This window comes from Rhamphochromis sp. 'chilingali' (genome assembly GCF_963969265.1).
Source record: "Rhamphochromis sp. 'chilingali' genome assembly, chromosome: 16".
Taxonomy (NCBI): domain Eukaryota; kingdom Metazoa; phylum Chordata; class Actinopteri; order Cichliformes; family Cichlidae; genus Rhamphochromis; species Rhamphochromis sp. 'chilingali'.
The window spans coordinates 20,613,502-20,634,676 of record NC_137943.1 but is presented as its reverse complement, the minus strand read 5'-3'; the positions used below and the strand labels follow the sequence as shown (position 1 = coordinate 20,634,676).

The 21,175-nt window shown below is 41.2% G+C and overlaps 1 protein-coding gene across 1 annotated transcript; it reads right to left on the bottom strand.

The window, feature by feature from the left end:
- Window positions 1-280: 280 nt before the first annotated feature.
- On the bottom strand, window positions 281-20,963 carry wnt9a (wingless-type MMTV integration site family, member 9A; the record flags this gene model as incomplete). Its single annotated transcript, XM_080907450.1, is given in 5 exon segments — window positions 281-4,331; window positions 6,722-6,984; window positions 7,127-7,386; window positions 20,758-20,918; window positions 20,922-20,963. Coding segments are annotated over 5 exon segments (1,227 nt in total). The 3' UTR covers window positions 281-3,830.
- Window positions 20,964-21,175: the final 212 nt, after the last annotated feature.

Sequence of the window (21,175 nt, the reverse complement as noted above, 5' to 3'; positions counted from 1 at the left end):
TGTTAATGATAAACTACAAATTTACCCTAAATTACTAAAATATCGATATTTTAATGTGAGAATCGATTCTAGAACATAAATGATTGGTATCGGAGGAATCGATATTTCAGGATCGATCCGCACATCACTATTAATTTCACATTTTCAGAGGCTGAATCCAGCAAATATGTGTCATCAGTAATGGAAGAACTTTAAATTCAAGGCATGATATACTAATTAAACTTCAATGCTACCAAATAATGCACGTACATATTAAATAATTTAAAAATCCATTTATTATTTCAGATTTTTTCCGCCTTTGTTATACAAAGATGTTAAATAACTTAAATACATTCTTACCAGTCATTTGTGATCTGTTTAAACCTACAAGCTATACACATGAGGTAGAGGAAAATAATTTAGAGTTCCCATAAGACATGAATAAGTGAACATGGACAAAGCTTTGTTGGTGTAATATTATCACAAAGGACAATACATAGCTGGTGTATTTTATCTTTGTTTTACAAGCACAGCACAAATCCTAACAAAAAGTACATGTACATGTAAAGTGACCCTAAGGTGAACAAGTCCATACTGATCATCAGTCCTTTCACAAAACCGCTGATTATACAAGATTAAGTTCTATAAAATATTCTTGATAACTGTGATTTTCTTTGCATGCTTTCAGAAACTGCATTACCGCGAGTGAATTAAACCAACTAAAAGTGAGCTGATTTGAATTTTGTTAGGATTTGTTAGTGCTTAGATAACAATCTTGAGATATAAAATGAAATATGTTGATAGTATACACTGCTTCTCGAAGCCTCCACCCCAAAAGGAACAAACACCCAAAAAGAAAACAGAGTAAAAAATACAGGATATAAAATCAATTTAGACTTTGAAGTTATTTACACTAAACACATGCTCATAATATATTTAAAAAATAATTTATCTTTCTTTTCTCTACAACATAGAATTTTGTACATGATCCACTGATGACTAAACAGTGCAGAGTTTTGGATTTGAGAGCGTGGATGACTGTGACATCTAAAAACCCAGCGGACTGCTGCATCATGCTCCTCTTTTCTGGACTAAATTTCTACGCCTATGTACAATCTATAAACAAACAAAAATGCAATCTGTTTGCATTTCCTGTCGTGTCTGTTTTGAATCCGTTCAATGGTAGAGAACCTCACCATGTTTGGGCTGAGGCGGAGTGTGTGGCGCAAACACACACCAGAAGCTGTGGCAAGCAGGCATTTGTGCTTTGCGTCTCTGCATAGCTATTATGGTTTCCATGTAGCGTGCAAAGTTCTATGTATATGTTTTGACCAGTCTTTATTTGGCATGCCATCTCATATCAAAATGCTTGGAATTCATCTCCTTTAGACAAATAAGCCATGCACGGTTCTCTTCTTATCAGAGGGAGCTTTGATTTAAATCACTGTGAAACTCCTTTTTAAAAATGCACTGTGCAGCATTGATGATTGAAATCCGTAATCATCTCGTTTCAGCAGCTGTATGCCGTTTCAGCAAATGCTTCACTCATTTATTTAATTTCAATTTGTGTTTCAGATGCTTGTGAGAGTTGAACATGTGCCTCACTTTTGTCTCTATACCACAGGAGAAGAAACCTTTGCTATTTACATTTTTTAATAAAAAACAAGAAGAAAAAAAGATTCTGCACTGCACTGTATCCATAAATACAGATCTTTAAATACTTTAAAGGGCTTTTGGGCTTCAGTGCGTGAATGGTGCTATAATACAAAGCTGGGTCCCTCACTCAGTAGTTAATTCACACCAATCTAAAATATGGCCTATAAGGTCCTGTATTTGATAAAATATAATGTTTCTAAGCACTAAGTGCTGAGAATATGACAAAATTTTGTCTGCATTGTTTGTGTGCACAGAGGCATTTCTCATAAAACTGTAATGGAAACAATTTGCATGTTCTTCTTATCAGTCAGCTAGTTAGCTTTGCATAAACGCCGCAAACTTGGACACAGCGAGACTGAAATGTGCCCTAAGGTATCAAAAGCCACCTTTCAGTACCTTTAAGGTTCACTGATTAACAAGTTACATCCTGTCTGTTTAATATGTACAAAAAAGCGTAACAAAGACGAGGCGTGGTTTAACTTCCTGGATTAAACAAACAAGATATAGGAGGCCAAACAGTGAGTTTAGAGGTGCTGATGGGCAAATTTTGTTAAAAGTAGCAGTTTCCTCTGTTTCTTTATGATAGGCTAAGGAAAAACCAGACTGAAGTTTATTATTTCATACCACGCAGTACTTCCTGCAGTGTCAAACCGTCACTCTTGTATGGTGGGGTCAGCATGCTGCGTTGTGTTAACTGTGTCAAAAGGTGCTCAGCAATAAGATGAAAAGGTAAAGTTAACTTATAAAAACAACTTCACTGACTTCAGAAAGAAGACAGCCGATTAGTAAAACGTAGACATAAATTTGCGGAACAATTACACAAATATTAGTTTTATAATAGATCTTTATATTAGCTAAGAGGCTTGTGCTTTCATCTTCACTTGAACAAAAAGTCAGTCGCCCCATACTGTTTGAACTTCCACTGTACACACTGCGTGTCAATGTATTTCATATGGCTCAATCAAATTTGTGGAAGCAGAAGAGGAAGGAAGAATACGAAATGGCAGGGAGTTAAATTCCTCCAGTTCTCCACAGTTTTCTTTAGAACTACAAAGTAGATTTAAGCTTCACAAAGCTCTACACTTTTTGATCCGAGTCTCACGTGGGCCTTCTGCTGATCAAGAGATCACCTGTTGCTATGCTTTTGACTGTAATAACAAGGCCGCTGTCATCTCCACCTTGGATTCAGATGTTCTTTCTGGTTTAGTCAAACACATATAGTGGTTTAAGTTATTCCCTGAACACTGGCCGAGAATAGCCTAAACTGACTGGTTTAGTTATCTTCTGTTAATGTATGCACTAACAGCTTCATATTACAATATTACAAAAAAAGAAAAAATTAAAGATATTTTTGTTCCTCCTCATGAAGGAGTAGTCCCAAAGGATCTATAAATTATCCACAGAAAGATGTCAGACACAAGCGTGCTGCTTTCCAAAGGGCCTTGTCAACATGAATCAAAAAGAAAACTGAGCAAGAGCACACAAACAACAAAACATTTGTGTGGTTAGTGGTTTGTTTTAACATAGTTAGATAAGTGGCTTATATAATATCATTACAATATAACTGAATTTATGTACATATATATATGCAAACACACAATGTGTGTGAGTGTAAATATGTGCGTGTAGAGTAATTCTTACACCCTGTCTTTTTCCTTTTTTTTTCAGTTTCCGTATATGGTTTTGAATCGCCATAAAAAGTCGTCACTTAATTTTTCCGCTCCCCCCCCCTCGCTATCTACCTCATGTTCACATGCTTACAAATACTGTACACACGTAAAAATTGACAAACACACACCATTCCTCTTTGGGCAAAGCCCCAGAAATCAGTCTGTTGATGTAACTGTCCTTGTGTTGTATCCTCATTAACTGGGCGTTAATCGGTTTTCTTGTGAATTGATGACAAAGATTTTTGTTTTTCTTAAAGGAAAGTGAAAGCGTCTCTCTTCAAGGTAACGCTGTGATAAAGAGCTTGAGATGTTGACCCAGTTGTCTGAGAAAGTTTTTATTCTGCAGGACCTCTGAAACCCAACCCACAGAAATCCCTCAAAGTGCTTATTGCTTCTTGGCTCGCTCCTTTTTTGCTTGCAGAATGCTGCTCCGACACTGAAAGCAAAACTCTGCATGAGAAAAAAAAATGCTCCTCTTCAACACAACCACCTTCCTCAGACTGAAAGGGCTGAACGGTGCCCCGTTTACCCCTTGCAGGTGTAGACCTCCTCTCTCTGTGTGCACTGCTTGCATTCAACGTAGCAGCACCAGCGCACCTGGCATTGGCAAGGCCTGGTCACCTCCCTGCTTTGAGTGTTGTGGCCTCGCCCGCAACAGATAGCATCACAGTTTTTGTCCTTGTAGCATTTGCGGGCTGCGGTGCCCGGTGAATATTTGGTGGGTCTACAGAAACTGGGTGAGTCCTCGATGTGGAGCAAGTCCATAGTGCGGGGGATTTGATCGTTCAGGCCGGGCAGGGGCTGTTGTTGTTGCTGCTGCTGCTGCTGGTTGCGGCCCGTGGAGATCTCTCCCTCCCCGGTGGCCTCGTTGGTGGAGCTGCCGACCTTGACGGAGGTCTCGTAACGCTGCTTCAGCTGCTTGCCGATCTCATGGAAGGGCTGGAGCTGCCTCCAACAGGTCTGGACGGTGCAGGAGCCAGATACGCCGTGGCATTTGCAAGTGGTCTCCACTCCAGCCTTGATTACCTGGACCAGAGACAGAGCAATACTGTTAACCACTGAGAACCAGTGAAGGCACACAATGAAAGGTATGCAATTTAACAAGCTTTTGTTTAGCAAACAGAACTTGAAAGAGCCAATTCATTAAAGTATTCTCACAACTAGATGAACTGGGTGGAGTACGGCGGCTTGGGAAGGTTATAGACATATATTTTACATTCATTGCTCTCTTTCATATCATAATTAAAGGGGAAAAACTTCACTTATTGCTTGTGAACTAAAGGAGAACAATGGCGTCTGAGGCTTCTTGTATAAAAGAAAAAGAGAATTATAGTTTGTGGGAGGATTGATTTTGTTATAATAACCACAGATGAAATTTTGATTAAACAGTTGTGGTTATTATGATAAGTGAGGGGAGGTTATGGGTAAGAAGAAGCCACAAAACAATCCATTCAGTCAACTATGGGAACCCTTCATACCTCCTCCTGTACTGGGTACTTTACTAAAATGTGTTTTTTAAGCCCAGAGTTGATCAACCCAGCGCTATAGTGCGGTCATTTTGGCATAACCCAGAGCAAAGTCACGCAAACGTTTGGGAAGAGAAAGAATATCGAAGAAACCGTTTTTTGTCTTACACAAAATCACACATAATTGCAAGTGAAACAGAGGAATTATCAGCTAAAGAGACCACAACACGTTACTTTAATATCACTTGACCCCCTAGCAGTCAGCCAGAGTTCATTTCTGCATCCACCACAATGTGTAAAGCAGAGTGTGTCCGCGAGAATCAATGACAATAACATATTGTCTTATACAGGGTTTGGAAACAATTTACAAATCTTTTCTCTGACTGTGAGCGAGATCGGGGAGCAGGAAGTGCATATTCATCACACCAGCAGGTCAAGAAAATTTGATAGGTCAGCCTTTAAAATGTCGGGGGGATGCAGAGGCTCGCACATTCCAATTTTGTCCTCGGCGTGGGAATTCATCCTGAGCGAATGCGATACACCTCGCTACATGTGCAAATTATGAAAAGAAAAAAACAAAGAAGGAGCCAAAACAATGTTGTAAATCTTTTATCACAAATAAAATCTCCAAGGAGGCTGGATTTAGGAGAGCCAAGTTGAAAAGGAAGAGCTCGCATTCATTTGGGGGAGAGTTTTATATCTGTTAATATTTGGGAAGTGTGCTTTAGCTGTAATTCATTTTGAAACCAAAATGAAAAAGGCCACAACAGGCACAAAGCACAGTAAAAGAAATATATTCCAGACCATTAGTTTGCTTTGGCTTGACATATTAGGAGCATTTATTCTGCTATTAAAAACACTTCCAAGATGAAAAACCCGTATTTGCTCACCACAAACAATCACTGAATTCTACCAGAGCACAAATGAGACTCTTAGCCTATCTAATCTGAGAGAGAAAACCAAATATTGACTAATGAACACTTTCAGATTTCACTAAAATTTACAGCAGCATTACTCTGGGTTTCTTTTAAACTTGTGTGTTGGATTTTTGAAACACTTCACAATTTTCAATTGATTTTGCTCTCCCAAAATACCCCAGTTAACATCATCCTGGTGTAGGGAAGTTCAGGTCCCATCTGGTGATCCTAATTACATATTTGGAGACAGTTAAGATGGAGCAGTTTGAGTCAAACAGCAGTGCTGTAATGTTTAAACTCCAGTACAAAAGCAAAAGCCAAGATATGGAAATGCAGTGTATCCGGGATATGGCGCAAAATGAATCGGTACTTCACATTGATGTTTGCCGACAAAAAGAACTCAGAGTATATTGTATTAATGCTATTTTCCCATCGTTTAAATGATTCATACAAGCAATTAGCAAACCTTTCTGTTTACATAATGTCTGTCTCGCCATATGAACTCTGACCCTCTTCAAACTGAAGTGTGTTTCCTAGTTAGATTCATGTGTATGGAATAACTCAAAGTCTGTAGAAATTGCAGCGTTAATAAAAGGCGAGTGAAGCTGACACTTTGGGTAAATATACTGCTATGAAATTAGAGTTTGATAAATCTTTCTTTTTCTTTGACTGTTACTCCTTAAAAGTTTTCCAACATCGCTGACATGTAGATGAATAACTGTCACAAATTAAAATGAAGTCGAATTTAATGTTTTCAATAAATTATTAGCTAATATTGTTGCTGTCACAGACCATCATATACCTCTAAGAGGCAACAATGTCGTAGAAGGAGTTGGAGATCTGAGATCAAAGCAGCAGATGTTGAGATATTTGCTTTTGTTGCGTCGGCTGACTTTTGGCTCGAAGCACGGGTCAAGCTCCAGAACGAATGAATCCCCCATTTCCCATGGTGCAGCTAGATCGCGTCATTGGATAGACCAAGTAAGTAAATAGTGCTATCGGTCGGTACGTCATGACCATTTGACGCACTTACCTTCATGCCCACGTTCGTATTGTGCATGTCCACACGTGCACGTAGATCCTTGTTCGAGCGTTTGCCCAGGAAGTCCTTGACAAACTTGTTTGCGTATTTGAGGTTGTCTCCGCAGCCTCCCCACTGCCACGCCTTACGGTTCTCCAGGTCGGGGGCCTCGTCGCATGTACAGCGCTCCATGCGTCCTGCGCTGCAAGCTTTGGCCATGGCATGAGTTAGACCCGCTGAGGAGATGGCGTACAAGAAGGCCGTCTCTTTAAATCCTAGAGAAGCCCGATGGAGAGTGGCAATTGGGAGACAGGAAAATAAAGGGTTTTCTAAAGAGTTGGCTCACTCACACATTAGGTTTTAAGTGCACAAGAATAAAATGCATATTCAAATGGGAAGAAAAGTAGTAATAATCACCTCTTTTTAATATGTTGGCTCGGTGGCGCCCCTCTAAGGTGCAGTTCCACCTCTCAAAGCGGAATTGGTACTGGCATTCTAGGGCGCTCATGGTGATGGCCTCTCTTAGAGTCTCCGCCACGCCCGGGTCTCGTCTGCACATCCTGCGCTGCTTCTTTTCTAGTTTGAGCCGGTCACACAGCTTGAAGTGGGCCCTGCCTATGCTCTCCTCTGGTAAAGAGTTCAGTGGCAGGACAGACAACGGTTCATTACCTGTCAACCTGGAAGAAAGCATCACAAGCCATTTGGAAACAGAAAGATACTGGGATTGTCTTGATAAAGTATTCAGACAGAACAACAGGATACTGACAAAGCTATACTGCATAAACAGCACAGGAAGCACAGCTGCTCACATAATGCTCAAAAGTTTGGTTAATGTTCAAATGAATTCAGCTGTTCAGTGGTTAATGTTCAGGGGAATTCAACATTTGCTGGAGATTGAGATCAACTCTCGGTGGAGGTGTGTCTGAGTAAAGAGCAAATTCTCTGCAGTGGTGGAAAAGTCAGGTTTACCATGTAATTCTTTTGAATTTTGGATACCTAAAAATCCCGTTGTAGAACAATGGAGTTATAATTAGCTTTTGTTTTAAAGCAAAGGAGAAACAAATTATACTGTTAGCATTTTTGTGAGAAGTTTTTATCCACGGGGAAATTTAAAAGAAACGGGGCACTTAATGTAAGAGTGCCTCTGGAGTACTTTCAGAAAAGAAAATGTACTCAGTAACTTTTTATTTCAGAAGCAGGGAAATCAATATCTCTGCCCCTTACAATGTAAGTACACAGTATTATTAGTGGTGTGGGCTTTAAAAATACCTGTAGTTGTAATTAGTTTCTCCTCTCCTTTAAAACTGAAAAAAGGTTACTTACTATGTTTTTTTTACTGTAGTGACATTTTAAGTACCAGTAGGAACACAAGTCTTTGTACTGAAAATTGCAACCTATTCACAAAGATTTACATGGGCAACTGGACCGTAGGTTATGGGCTGTATATTGACGTTCTACCAAAGGTTCCTGAAATCAATTTTTTTTCCATTTTACAGCAATAAACTTACAGCATCAGCTGCATACTGAACACTTTAATACTGCAGTACGAGGTTATAATGTGCAGATGACAAGGCATTCAGTTAGTGTGGGGACATTTTAAACATTTGTACTCTGTGATCGTGTCTGTCGTGTTACAGTAAAACAGTAGCCAGCAAATGGTTGGTTAAATATTTATACCAGATCCTTCAGATGGGTGGCAGGTTGTACCTCGCTGTACAGATTTAAACATGGCACACAGTATTGCTGCTGTCATTATAAAAAGTCTTATATATCGTATAAAAGTCTTTACATCTGAAAATCTAGACTTTCTGTAGGGGACATAAAACGTGGTGATCTTTTTAGTTCTGTGTGTCTGTCCCACCTCACTCTGGGCTAAACTCTCATTTATGATGTCATCAAGGGGTTTCACTTAGGGGCAGACTGGAACAGCAATTTGACTCCATCCCACGCCACTCTGTTCATGCAAATTGTAATCGAGTACTACCTGGTCATCAGGCTTTTTACTACATAATTATTATGTCAAAAGATTATTGGACATCCACTTTGGAAACTGGAAAGTATGTTGATGGTGAAAGTGTCGGTATCTACAAAGAAAAAAATGAAATAAAATAAACTCTACAAAAGAACAACAAGTTAATTCATGTGCTCTTTTGTATTTTGTGATGTTGACATAATATCGTTATCTGATTTGACATAATGTCACAGTTATCATTAATTATGGTATGTAGCAAAACCCCGTCACTGAAACTGGCCCACTTATCTGGAATAAATGTTAACAACATTATAAACACAATGGGACCAACCAGCCAATCTCAACACTGAGGTTTTCAGGTATGCTAACAGTGCTCTCAAAATGCCCACAAAGAAAACCTTGAACTCTGCAGCTTTATTTTTTGACAAACAAAAGTATCAAACAAAATCCCCTGAAACTGAACTTAAGATACACCGCCACAAGAAGGGTGTGTGTTTAAGCTACAGTCCACCCAGACCCAGACCTTTTTTTTAACCTTTTATATTGAAGAAGACCTTCTTAACAGGTGTTACCTGTTAAGAAGCACTCCCTTGCAGAAAGCGAGAATGAGCAGATTCAAGTGCACATCTGTGCAAGTCTTTGGGGTGTGAACTCTGATGCTAAGCATGCTGTGGAGATGCATGCAGTCTGCGGGAGTCAAGGGTGTCTGAGAGGTCTTTCAACTCACTCCTGTTTGCTACATATAATGTAGCAAACTGTCAAGATGACTGTTCACAGTAGCCCAAAGTGGCCCTCAGGCTACTGGGAAATGACACGGTGCTCCAGACAGCCAATGGTTAAAGTTAATCCCAGCGCTCTTGATGAAGCGAGTACAAGTTAGAAATTATATTTTTAAATAATGCTTAAACAAAATTTGTTGTTTATTATTACGCTCAGCAACATTTATGAATCAAACAAAGGCAGACCATCAGGAATGAGCTTAAGACTCTAAGAACAACTGCATAAATGAGGCACCTGTATTCATCCTACAGCTGCAAAGTACTTTAAATACAGCAAGTAAGAATTTCAATTCTAAACATGGTATGGAGAACATGTGGCAGACTTGCACTCCTTTCGTCAGTTTATTTAAGGGATGCATATATAAAACACACAAAGCGGGGACTGCCACATAGCTGGCAAAACCTATAACCAGCGTTCTGAGGTTGTGATGGAGAGCGCAGGGCATTACTTTCATAAACACACACGGGGGACATGACCGTCAGCCTGTGACCATTTTGGTCACACCAACTGACAGGACTGGCACCCTAGTTGTTCATTATGTGTAATTTCTGGCCTCCTTTACACTGTTAAAGTGAAACTGAAGAATAAATGGATTTACTGAACTCACAAAATGCACAAGCTCTCTGGCCTGTGTGCTTTTTGCAGCCGGACTTCAGACTTTTGAAGGATACTCGTGCAAGGAGCGACACAGTATTTATCAATGAGATTATTTATCAATGATCTGGACTTCTGGCATTCAGTGTAGGCTGAATTTTCCAGTGCACTAAGGATTACAGCTTGCACATGTCAACACCAAGGCACAACATCTGAAAAAGCGTACTTGAGAGACAGTGAAGAATTATTTTATTTTGAAAAGAGAGCAATCGGAACTGCATTTATTTTTTGGGCCAATGTTTGCTGCTTTCAGCTGTGATGACAAAACATATTTAGCATTTAAGATTAACACTTTAATCCTTCATATTTCCACTATCACAGCACTAATATACCAACAGTCATAAATTGTTGTCCATCCGTTCCTGGTTGCTAAAAGTATGCATACAGCCAAACCAATTAAAAGAAGTCCAACTTTATAACTGTGAAGCGTAACCGCAGCAAATGGGAACGTTGCCTCACAGTTTACTACAGCCAAGCAGTCTGAAAAGAAGATGGAAATAAATTCTGCAATATTTTTGTAAAGGTGCAGAGCACCTGCTCACTGTCTACACCTGGTTAGTTAATGTACCAGAAGCGATGAGCGCTGATTCGCATTACTCACATTTTAGACTTCTTTATTATTTTTCAGAGAATATTCTGTCACCACTCATGATCACTTGAGTCACGAACAGAAGGTCACAGGATTTATTCAACACAAGATTTGTTTTATTAAGTCCAATAACCGACTGAAATGTTTCCCCTCGAGTGCTCAATTTAATATCAGTGAACTTAATAGTTCACAGATGTTATTTGATATTTTTCTTTACAATAAATTCATAGTCTGGTTGAGAATCCGTGTAGTCAAATCAAAAAAGGAGTCCTCGGGGTTTGCTTTCAGAATGGGTCGAACGGTTTTCTTTTTGCAAAGTGTGTTTGCCTATTCTTAACTTGTCTGACAGCAAGTTCAAATGGAAACCTGGCAAGCTGCGTCTTGACAGAGATCGCCCTCCCAACACACTTGGAGAATAAGAAAAATGTATGGTTTGAGGCGTACGCAGCGAGGCAAAGGGTGTCTTTCTCTGAACAACTGACATTTTCCTCTAAATTGTTTCACGCTTTGTTAAGACACTCTGATTGCAATGTCAAGGAAACAAACATAAAGTCTCTAAACAAACAAATCCAACGGGCCCGGCGTGTCGCGTACGATTGCCAACCTTTCCTCAGCACTTCTTTTGCAAGCGAATGTCAGGGATTGAATAACGCTGCAGAGCAAAGAACCTGTCATGTTAAAGAACATGTAAGACTTTTTTTAATGCACACAACATTTTGCTCATGCAAATGTCTGGAAATGAACACAGAGACATTGATTAAGTGTACTGCTTTGGAAAGACTGCTAATGGTAGCTGAAATATACGAATACCAATATGCTGTGGACATTCCTCAGAAAGACATGCACAGTAACACGTATCAGCTCAGACCTTCCCAAACCCCTACATGCCTGCAAGTATTAGAACGACAGGCCTCAGATGCCTCGGCAACGTCTACTTGTCTGAGACAAAAATGATGGTAAGTGTGAAGCTGGAGGGAAGCCAAAGATGACACGACACTGATCTCAGCACCATTGTCTCTTTTTCAAAGAAAGGTGGGGGGGGGGGGGTTCTAGCTAGCTGCAAAGAAAGCCTGAAGGCAAAGCGAGGAGGAGAGGGACATTCGAGCAGAGAAATACTTCTTCACATCTCTGGAGAAGAAACTACTGGCCAAAGCTCACTCTTGTGCAATGTTTCCACTCTGTGGCAGACGAGAACGCAGTCAAATAGTATCGCAGATGTACCGTGCTTTATTTTCTTCTATATTTAAAAAAAATGTTTACAAATGGATGCACTTTTTAATACTTGATGAGAGGAGCTGTTCATTTTAATCCGATTCAAATTCGCTGGATTCAAGATAATATTTTCCCTGGATGAAGGACAGTGACCCCTGCTATCACACAAAAGGGTCGCACACATTCCAATAAGATGATCTGAGAAAATAAATAAATAAATAAATCACACTGCTGTTTGCTGAAGAATGAACTCATTCAACTCGCTAAGAGGAAAAGAATTGGATAAGAGTTAACCTGGGTCAATCATAAAGTCGACTCTGAGACTCGGACAAAAAGGAATAACTGGAGTCTTCCTGCAACGGTGACAACAATCGCTCGCTCCATGAGAGCGTTTCTTAAAAAATATGGGACCACTTTTTCTAGAATAAATGTAATTCACAGAAAAGGTCAAAGGTGAACGACGCAAAGACAGCTGCTAATACACCGTGTAGATATCCAATTTTTTAAAGTTACCTATAATTAACCTTGTCAGATTCGTGTTCACATCAACACATCCAACAGTTTTCACTCCTACATGTCGTTTATATCACGTCCATTAAAAGCATCCATCCTGAATCCACGTGATTATCACGAAACGTGCGCGCTTCAAAGCAACGCGCATGCATCTTCGCAGTATCTTCCCCACAGTGAATAAGAAAGCACGAACATGTGTTTTCACATCACGGTCCATTTTCTGTCGTGTTTTTGTTTGAGGTGTTGGCACAGCAACACCAATTACGGAATATAACACCAACATATAAAACTCATTATTATCCCATGTGAGGTGGGATTCCTGCTGATGTTTGCTCAGCTTTGCTTTTTCCATTCACACTCTTGCCTCTACACACTGTGCAGACATCACTGACCTACTCTCACGCTGCACCTCCTCCACTGTCTTTCACTTGGTAACAGTGCAGTTTGTTTAGTCCTTTCTCTCCACCTGTCAGCACCTCCCATTGCCCGTGACATTTACTTTATATACATTTTCCAATGCAGCAGGTTCAGCGAAAACGGCCCATTTCACGCGGCGGAGCACGACAGTCAATCCTTCAAGGAAATCATTGACTAACTCTAAACTTTGCCATCATCACTCGCTCTCTGACTTTACATTGCACTCCTGGAAGTGACCCTCAGCTGGTAATTCTGCTCTTTCTTTATTAGTAAGGTATGTAGACAGCTAAGAATACCTACTATCTGTCATAGTCAGAAAAAAAATCCTATTACTTAAATGTGCTAGGCCTAAACAAATTCTTTCTCAGACTACAAACGCAGCTTGTTAATTACTCATGGTGCTCATGTGCCCACAGAGACATATATTAACAGTCTCTGTATAGACATTAATCTCGAGAGTCTAAAGTTGAAAACCTTAGAAAAAGCAAATCTAAATCAAGCAAACACGCCAAACATCTGGTTGTTGAATAAGAGGTTATTTTCTCCTTTTTGTTAATGTGCGTTTGAATTTTGAACAGTTGGCGGCCAAACAGAAATTTTTGCTGACGATACATAAGAAGGGATGAGTCTTAAAGAATTAAGAGAACGTACAGGGCTCGAGCTGCGGCTCTGTATGGATGCTTTCTATGTTAGGATCTGCAGCCTCTGTAGGAGATATCCATATTCAGTAAACATGATATTACAGATTGCTGACCTAGTGTGTAATCACCCCCTGGAGATAAGAAAACCACCTGCTGAGCAATATCATTGAAAATATGTTTTCTTAAATAAAACAACAAGTTAATACAGTAAAACAAACAAAAAAAACTTTCAGTTTTCTGTTTTTTGGGGTAAGAATTCACGCAGCTACACGCATGGATCTATGTGCACACGCACGTGGAGTCTTACAACCTTAAGTCAACACCTACAAGTTGTGGCTAAATGCGCCCAGACAGGAAAAAAAAAAAAGCACAAAAGCCACAATTTCTCCATCAGCCTCAACTTGCAGGTTGTGTGGTCTACTGTCTCCTAGATCACAACCAACCCCCCTCCTTCTTCTCCTCCTTTTTTCCCCTTTTCTCCAAACTTCCCCTATTCCCACTGGTCAGTTAGTCTAAACGAATGTCAATCATTCCAACCCAGCTGTTGGCTCAAAACAAAACGGTCTCTAGACAAAACTATTGCCGTCTACGACCTTAACCTACACAAGACAATGATAGACGTGAACATGTGTTCTGGAAAAGTTTAACTGTGATGAAGACAAACTGCCGTGCTCACCTGATATTAATATGTGCAATGTAAGAAAGCATATTACTCTGAAACTCTGAGTTTTTGCAGTAAATTAGGCTTACCATCGGCGATCCCTTTTTCTTTTCCTTTCACTTTTTCCTGCTGCCATAACAGCATTTAAAAATCCTCCTTTTGGGGGGGGGAGAAAGTTGTGTGCTTTTCTCAGAAATGTTGGATGAACTTCAGACCACCCTGCCCAAGTCCCATCTGGTGTATCCCAGGCCATGCCAGAGGTAGTAGGAATGTGAGCGTGTGTAGTGTTTTCCCACTGGCCCTCTCTAACCATTGCTGACAATCTGCTCCACAGCTTAGACATGAATAATTGGAGAAACCATGTATCAGTGTCGAATGACTCTCTGGTTGCTGTTGTTCACCTCCAAGAAGAAGTGTAAGAGAAGAAATCCTACACTGACCTCAGGCGTTTTCTCCATGGTGAAAGAAACTGTTAATTCCCCGAATCATTAAAACAAAAACAAAAAATGGGGGAAAGAGTAAACGATTGTGTATATGGCTAAGATAAGATAAGTCCCTAGTTGAAAGCGCTGGGTGTTGTGATTGCTTCTAACAAGCTGTGACTGACACAGTGCAGTAACACGACAAAACAAAGTGGTACTGGCCTGGGACTTAAGTAAGTCATTATTAGTTGAGTAATGAGCCTTTCTGCGTAGTGGGAATGTCGTGCAATGTCTAGAAGTACTGCTGTTCACAAAGCTAGGGGGGGAAGTCCGCTATCTTGTATGACTTAACAGGATATGACCCAAAGTTATGTCATCTGCTGTCGTTTCTGGTCATTTACAACCCACAGAGGGTATGTCAGACTACTCCCATAAAGTATCTGAAGGAGACAGGACTCTGATATTTTAAATGTATATGATACTACGCATGGGTAATAAGTTTCACTAGAAAATACTTTTGTTTTACAGGTCAAAAAAGTAGGAAAAGGGGGGGAAAAAATCTAGTGTCCAGCCTAACTTTTTAATCCACGACTGTGAATGTGGAAACTGGTAGCCGAGTGGCAGCACTATAGGATCTGGCCCTGGGAATGGGAGTGCGGGGCATGGTAAGAGGTTTAACTGCTATGTGAGAACTCGAGGCTTCTAAGGTCAGCAGCTCAGTTATAGTCACTGTGTGACTGGCACAGATTGGGCGTGCAGCAGTGTCCGCATGACTCCCCAGTTCTAGCCCACACCATGGCACAGAGTAGCCCTGTACCAGCGCACCGACACACCAAACACACTCAGGCACACATACTGTACTCGGCTCTCACCGATTCCACGTGCTGAACCACACTGTGGCTATTTGGTGAGACTTTAAGGTCAGAGAAATTCAGCAAAGCAGATACAAACACAGTACTTTTTTTTTCCACATATAACATGTTATTCCTTTAAATCTCATTTCAAATATTAAAGCCCAAATACCTTTTGTCACAGCATTTTTCAAAGTTAAAGACGCGAAGTGTCGATTAACCGCGTCTGACAACGATTTTTTCGGCTGTTTTTGTGCTCACTCGTGACTCGTATGTTAACGGGAGTGAGAAAAGTTTGACTCTTGACAAGTGCTTGATGATTTAAAAAGCAGCTGAACGTCATGCAAATGGGCCACTTTCAACGTGAAATGAAATCTGCCCCAGGGTGAATCGCAGAACGTCTTCCGTGCCTTGGCCTGTTCACATCAGTGTGTGTCTCACTGTGTCCATTCTCAAACTAATATTCTGCCTTTATGGATAAATAAGCCTTTTGGGAGAATCTTAGAGTATATAAGCACACCCATCCCAGTGAAGCATCTGAGTGCACATCAGCTTAGTCTTCTATATGATCGTGTTTATGCAAGATAAACTCTGGTTACCCTGCAAACAGGTGGATGATACTAAAAAAAGGGTTTTATGCTGACTGCTGCAGAAATAATCTGTTTGATTTTTTTTTTTAAAAGACACTAAATGTATCAAAATCTATTTTTCTTGGATGTGATAAAAGCAGATATTCTCTGGAAGGCCAAAGTTTTAAGTGAGGGTTTTGACAGTCTGCTAATCTTGTCACGTGTGAGGTGCCATGTCTCTTCTATCCCCACAAACTACGCAGAGAAAACTCGCCTGTGGTCAAGGATGGAAAACACAGGACACAGTGGTCACACTAACTAGCATCATCTCATCAATGCCTGACCACTAAAAGTATCTTGAGTCTATATTAGTTTTCCTGTTTTGCAAATTGCCCATGTCTCCAGCTCCATCTGCAAAGATCATCATATGTTTGCATTTTAACCAAGAAGATTTTCCTCTCCGTATCTTCAAGCAATCCATCAATGAAATGTACGCCTGGACCTGCTGCCCTTTTATAATCAAGCGTCTCTTAATTGTGGTCTGTTTGGCATCCTGATGACACGAGAACTGTACCTCCTTCAAATGTGAGCACGCCAAACGCATTTTGAAAGCCTCTCCAAACCATTCAATCTTCAAAAATATCCATCACAACCATGTTATTACACAGTATGAGCCCCATAACAGCCCACATCAGGGGCCACCGAGCTCTTCTTAACAAAGGTGAGTACCAAGCTCTGTAATTACTGATGGTTCAACCCATAAAATCAGCAGCTACACTATGCATCTTCCAGTTTAAAGACATGTAAATTTGTGCAAAAAAAAAAAAAAGTACAGCTTTGCTCTATAAGCTTAAGTTCAAAGACATTTTGAACCCATCATGCAGGATGACCACAAGTGGGCATAAGCCAAGTAAATGTTGCACTACATTTACATTTAATGTTTTCACGTTTTGTCTCCTATTTATACACAAGAAAGAGCTGATGGAAGACCATCCTGCACTCTCAGACAGTACTGCACCACCATGTGGTACCCACTAACATAGCAGGACTCCAGAAGGATGTAACAGGGTACAGAGCTCAAAGCAAAGCCTGGCTTAGCTCAAATCTGGATGTATCAAACAGAAATATAAAGAAAACAAAACTCTCTTTTAAGAGGGACGAGCGGTCAGCTATCTAAGCTTCCAGGTTCGCATGATCTCACTACACTACACTGTCATGAGAATCCTATCTTCTTGGCTCATGCTAAAGTGATACCCTTTGAGGTGTGGCTTTGGCCACAGGATATCCTATGTAGTTGGGAAATCCCTCTATCAACGGTGCTCCCCGCCCTGCTGCACGTCAGGGCTAATCAGTCCTTAAGGCCTGGTAATGAGACGCTTGCCACCACTGTCTGCCAGGCAACGCCAGCCTGAGCCCGCACTAACTCTGCTCCTTCTAATGAGTGGTAATCACCCAGAAGCGCCCCACAAACCACTGCAGGGATGCCAGCACGCACATAAGGCAGGCAAGCCAGAAGACAGGAGGGTTGGGGGGGAGGAGGGAACCAAAGGAAATGGTTAGATGGAGCTGCTTAAAAAACAAATTTTAACATTTTTGCACTGTGCTCAAGAAGTAAGGCTCCTTTGAAACTTAAAAAAAATGCCGTTTGATACATGCCAGGAACTAAGTCAGCAAAATGATAAAATCCTCAGACGGGCTGCACACTGAAGAAAAAAGAAAAGAAACATCACTCCTCAATAAATTTACACACATCCCATTTGCTATCCTGTTGCTCTTGGCTTACTGCCTCACTTAATGGAGCGCTGAAAACAATAATTGCATCTGAAAGGAGCTCTGCTCTTCAGGATCAAACCGATGATAGAGATTTTAAGGATATTGCAGCAATTAAATAGCAACCGCTATATTTGCTTCTTCCGGATGCTGCGGCGCGTCTGTGATTAGTAAATCCCAGTTGCATGACTGTGGGCAGCCTTCCTGTATATGTCGCATGTGTGCTAAAGAAAAACAAACCCTTGACTCAGTGTAAGGACTCACATCCAGCACAGTTTACAAGACCGCAGAATGACAAGCCTTTTACCAAAACTTAAATTTAAACCAACAGAGTCGTCTCAGAGAGCACTCTAAGCCCTCACGGGGTCACCTGAGCAAACAAATCATCCCCTTTGCTGACAGTTAACGCCATATCTAATCAAGGTGCTGTAACCTTAAGGTAAGTAAGGCAAGCTCAGTGAGCATCTCCAATTCAAGCTCTAATGATAACGGATTTAGCAGAACCAGCACCTGCCACAACAGGCTGAGGGAAAGAAAATGAGTGTTCACATTCTTGTGGCAAAGGATGACAATTTAAGCGGGTGCTTGGCTACGCCAGGAATCCCACCCCACCCTCAGCTACAGCAGACTAGAGGCAGGAGAGATTGTGTTTATGTTACACTTATGCTCCACCGCACTTTGGAAATTGGGTATGCAACATTGACCCTCTATTTTGAGTAAATCAGTACCCAGGGATGCCTCGTGCTCATGGAATACTTATTTGAACAGGTTTGTGTTAGTATGCCCCCTGGTCAAAGCTGAGCAAGACTGTGCTGGAGTGTCACCGGTGTCGAGTTTCTGGGAAGCCGGCCACGGGGCAGTCACATTTTGTATCTGTGTCACCTGCGCAGGCTCTTTCAGTATGTTTCATGTTCCTCAGCAGCAAGGCTAAATCATTCACTGACACTCATTCATATTCCTTTCTCCCTGGGCCACAGAATAATAAATCTGGAGTATTGTAATACCACATGTCTCTCTGCACTACACATGCCACAGATAGAGAACAGACTGACATAGGTAATTGAAAGCAAGTGCTAACTGAATAAGTAAATATGCATTACCATTAGAACCATTAGGGCTGATTTTGGTGCCAATTTGGCACGTCATCTTTAATACAAGTGCCTGCCAAAGGGCGACACTGCAACAGGAGGGGAGACAGAAACAGAGAGCAGTGATACATTTGTCCTTCTAATGCAATTTTAGAAATGAATTGAAACCAAAGACCAAGAGGCAGAGAGAGAAACTACTTGATACGTGCATGAGTATTAGACATGATGATGCTTTGCTCAGAAGGGGCTGAGATATTTCCATCACACGGAACTACTGCAGGTGTCATACAACTTGCTTGCATCACCCAGTTTCCAAAATTAGTGCCAACACTTTGTGCAACACTCCACCCCCACCCCCCAACAAAGAAAAAAATATTACCCAGAGATCTGAAAAACAGTTACTGTGAGATACATAGCGTTTTACTATTTCCAAAACTTCTTTTGCCTTGACTCAATAGCGAATACATACTATTCAGATAACATTTGCCTCCAGGAGAATGTAAAACCCACTTCAACAGGTCGGCAGGTCTGACATACTAGGTTAATGGGCCCTTAGGGGACAGTTCTTGTGCTCTCTTGCAGATTCACATCAGTTCCCAGATCACCTAACACTCCTGGATCCTGCACAACACCCATACCTACCATAAATTTGACTCTGCTGGCAAAGCTTCAAGTGTCATCACTCTGCAGTCTACAACCGTTTGTCTCTGTGTGTGTGCCTACCCTGTAGGGGAGCACTAATAGCACCCATCAACAGAGATATTTGTAGATAATACAGAAAAGCACCAAGATCTTAAATGTGTTTAATGTGCATTTCCACTTGCACAGGTACATTCCAGTCTGTGGGTTTCTTTTCGGATTAAAACTCTCCAGCTCCAGGTGAAATATGGCTGCGGTCCCACCTGACATGCTGACCTCATTTGAATGACCTTGGCTTCCCAGCACTGTTAATGTTCTTCTGTAACTAAGACAGAAAAGGAAGCTAAGAGTGTAGAGTGTACGAGTAAGCAAAGTGCAGCATGAGTAGCCACTCTGAAGTGGAGGTCATAGTGGGCTACACCTAAAATCCAAGGCGTTCCCTGGGAATGACTTACTTTGAAATATACACCCGTGTGCGCTTTCTAAATGAAACAATGTTAAGTGCGGGACGCGATTCACGAAACGCTAAATTTTTCAGATTAGTTTCCTGACACGTGTTCCAGCTGTTTTCGTTTCTCCCGTTTTTATCTGATGGAGGTAGCAGAAGAAGAAAAAAACTGCCAAAGTTGTGTGATGTTTTTGCTGGATGGGGGGATTTTTTTCTGTGCAAGCTGAGCAGACGTTTCGGCCACCAGTTCAGTCAGTCAGATCGCTTTATTGTTACCAGCTGTTGAGTCTGAGGCATATACACTCACCTTTCGGCTCCACGGCTGTTTTCAGAGTCGACTAAGGATATGATTTTACAAGTGTTTCAGCAAAATAACCCCTTGACCGCTACCTGCCACTCAAACGTGCTGCGCTCACTGAACAGTGGGCGCTGGCTCAATTGTCAGGGAAAGAATGGAGGGGAGGGGGCTCTCACCGGTCAAAATCATACATACTTCCACCTATATTATATTAGATTATATTTGATTTAATGTCATTCTAAGATAACCAACACACTGCTACTTTTTTTTAATTAGCAGCACCTTCACTGAGGTAAATTCTTGAGCAGACAACCGGCTGCACACACCAGCTGTGAGGCCTCCAGGTGATACCTCGCTGACCCGAAATCAGTGCTTTAAAAAAATAAACTTCCTTATTCCACTTTCTAAACTCACTAAAGAGTTTTCAGTGACTTACGACATTTAAAAAAAAATACCTGCTTTGAACCAATCAAATCAATGAAAAGTAGCATCATGGACTTAACAGTGCGTCTGTCATCTCTTACCCGAAATATGCTATGGTGGGTCCAGGCAAGTTGAGAAGATACACTATAACTGTGAACGATAACCATCCCAGGAGTAGGTGTCCATCCAGCATTTTGCTGCGGCTCCAGGGCAGATCATTTCGTTTCTCCTGAGTAGCTGTGTAAAATCCCTTGTTGAACGTTCAACACTTCTTATACAGAGAGGAGCTGCTCTGCGCTCCTCCCATCAGCGGAGAGAGAGAGGGGGGGGGGGAGGGAGCAGCACCGCGATACATACAACCCAACTGATTCACAATTCCCCTCTCATGTTTCAGAAAGATTATTCATCTCAGTGCGTCTTAATTTATGATTGGTGTGACAGTTTCTCCTCTGTGGGCGTTTTAAGCACCACGCAGTCGGTGTTTGTGCAGATTGAAGTCGCTCTGAGCCGGACTGGACG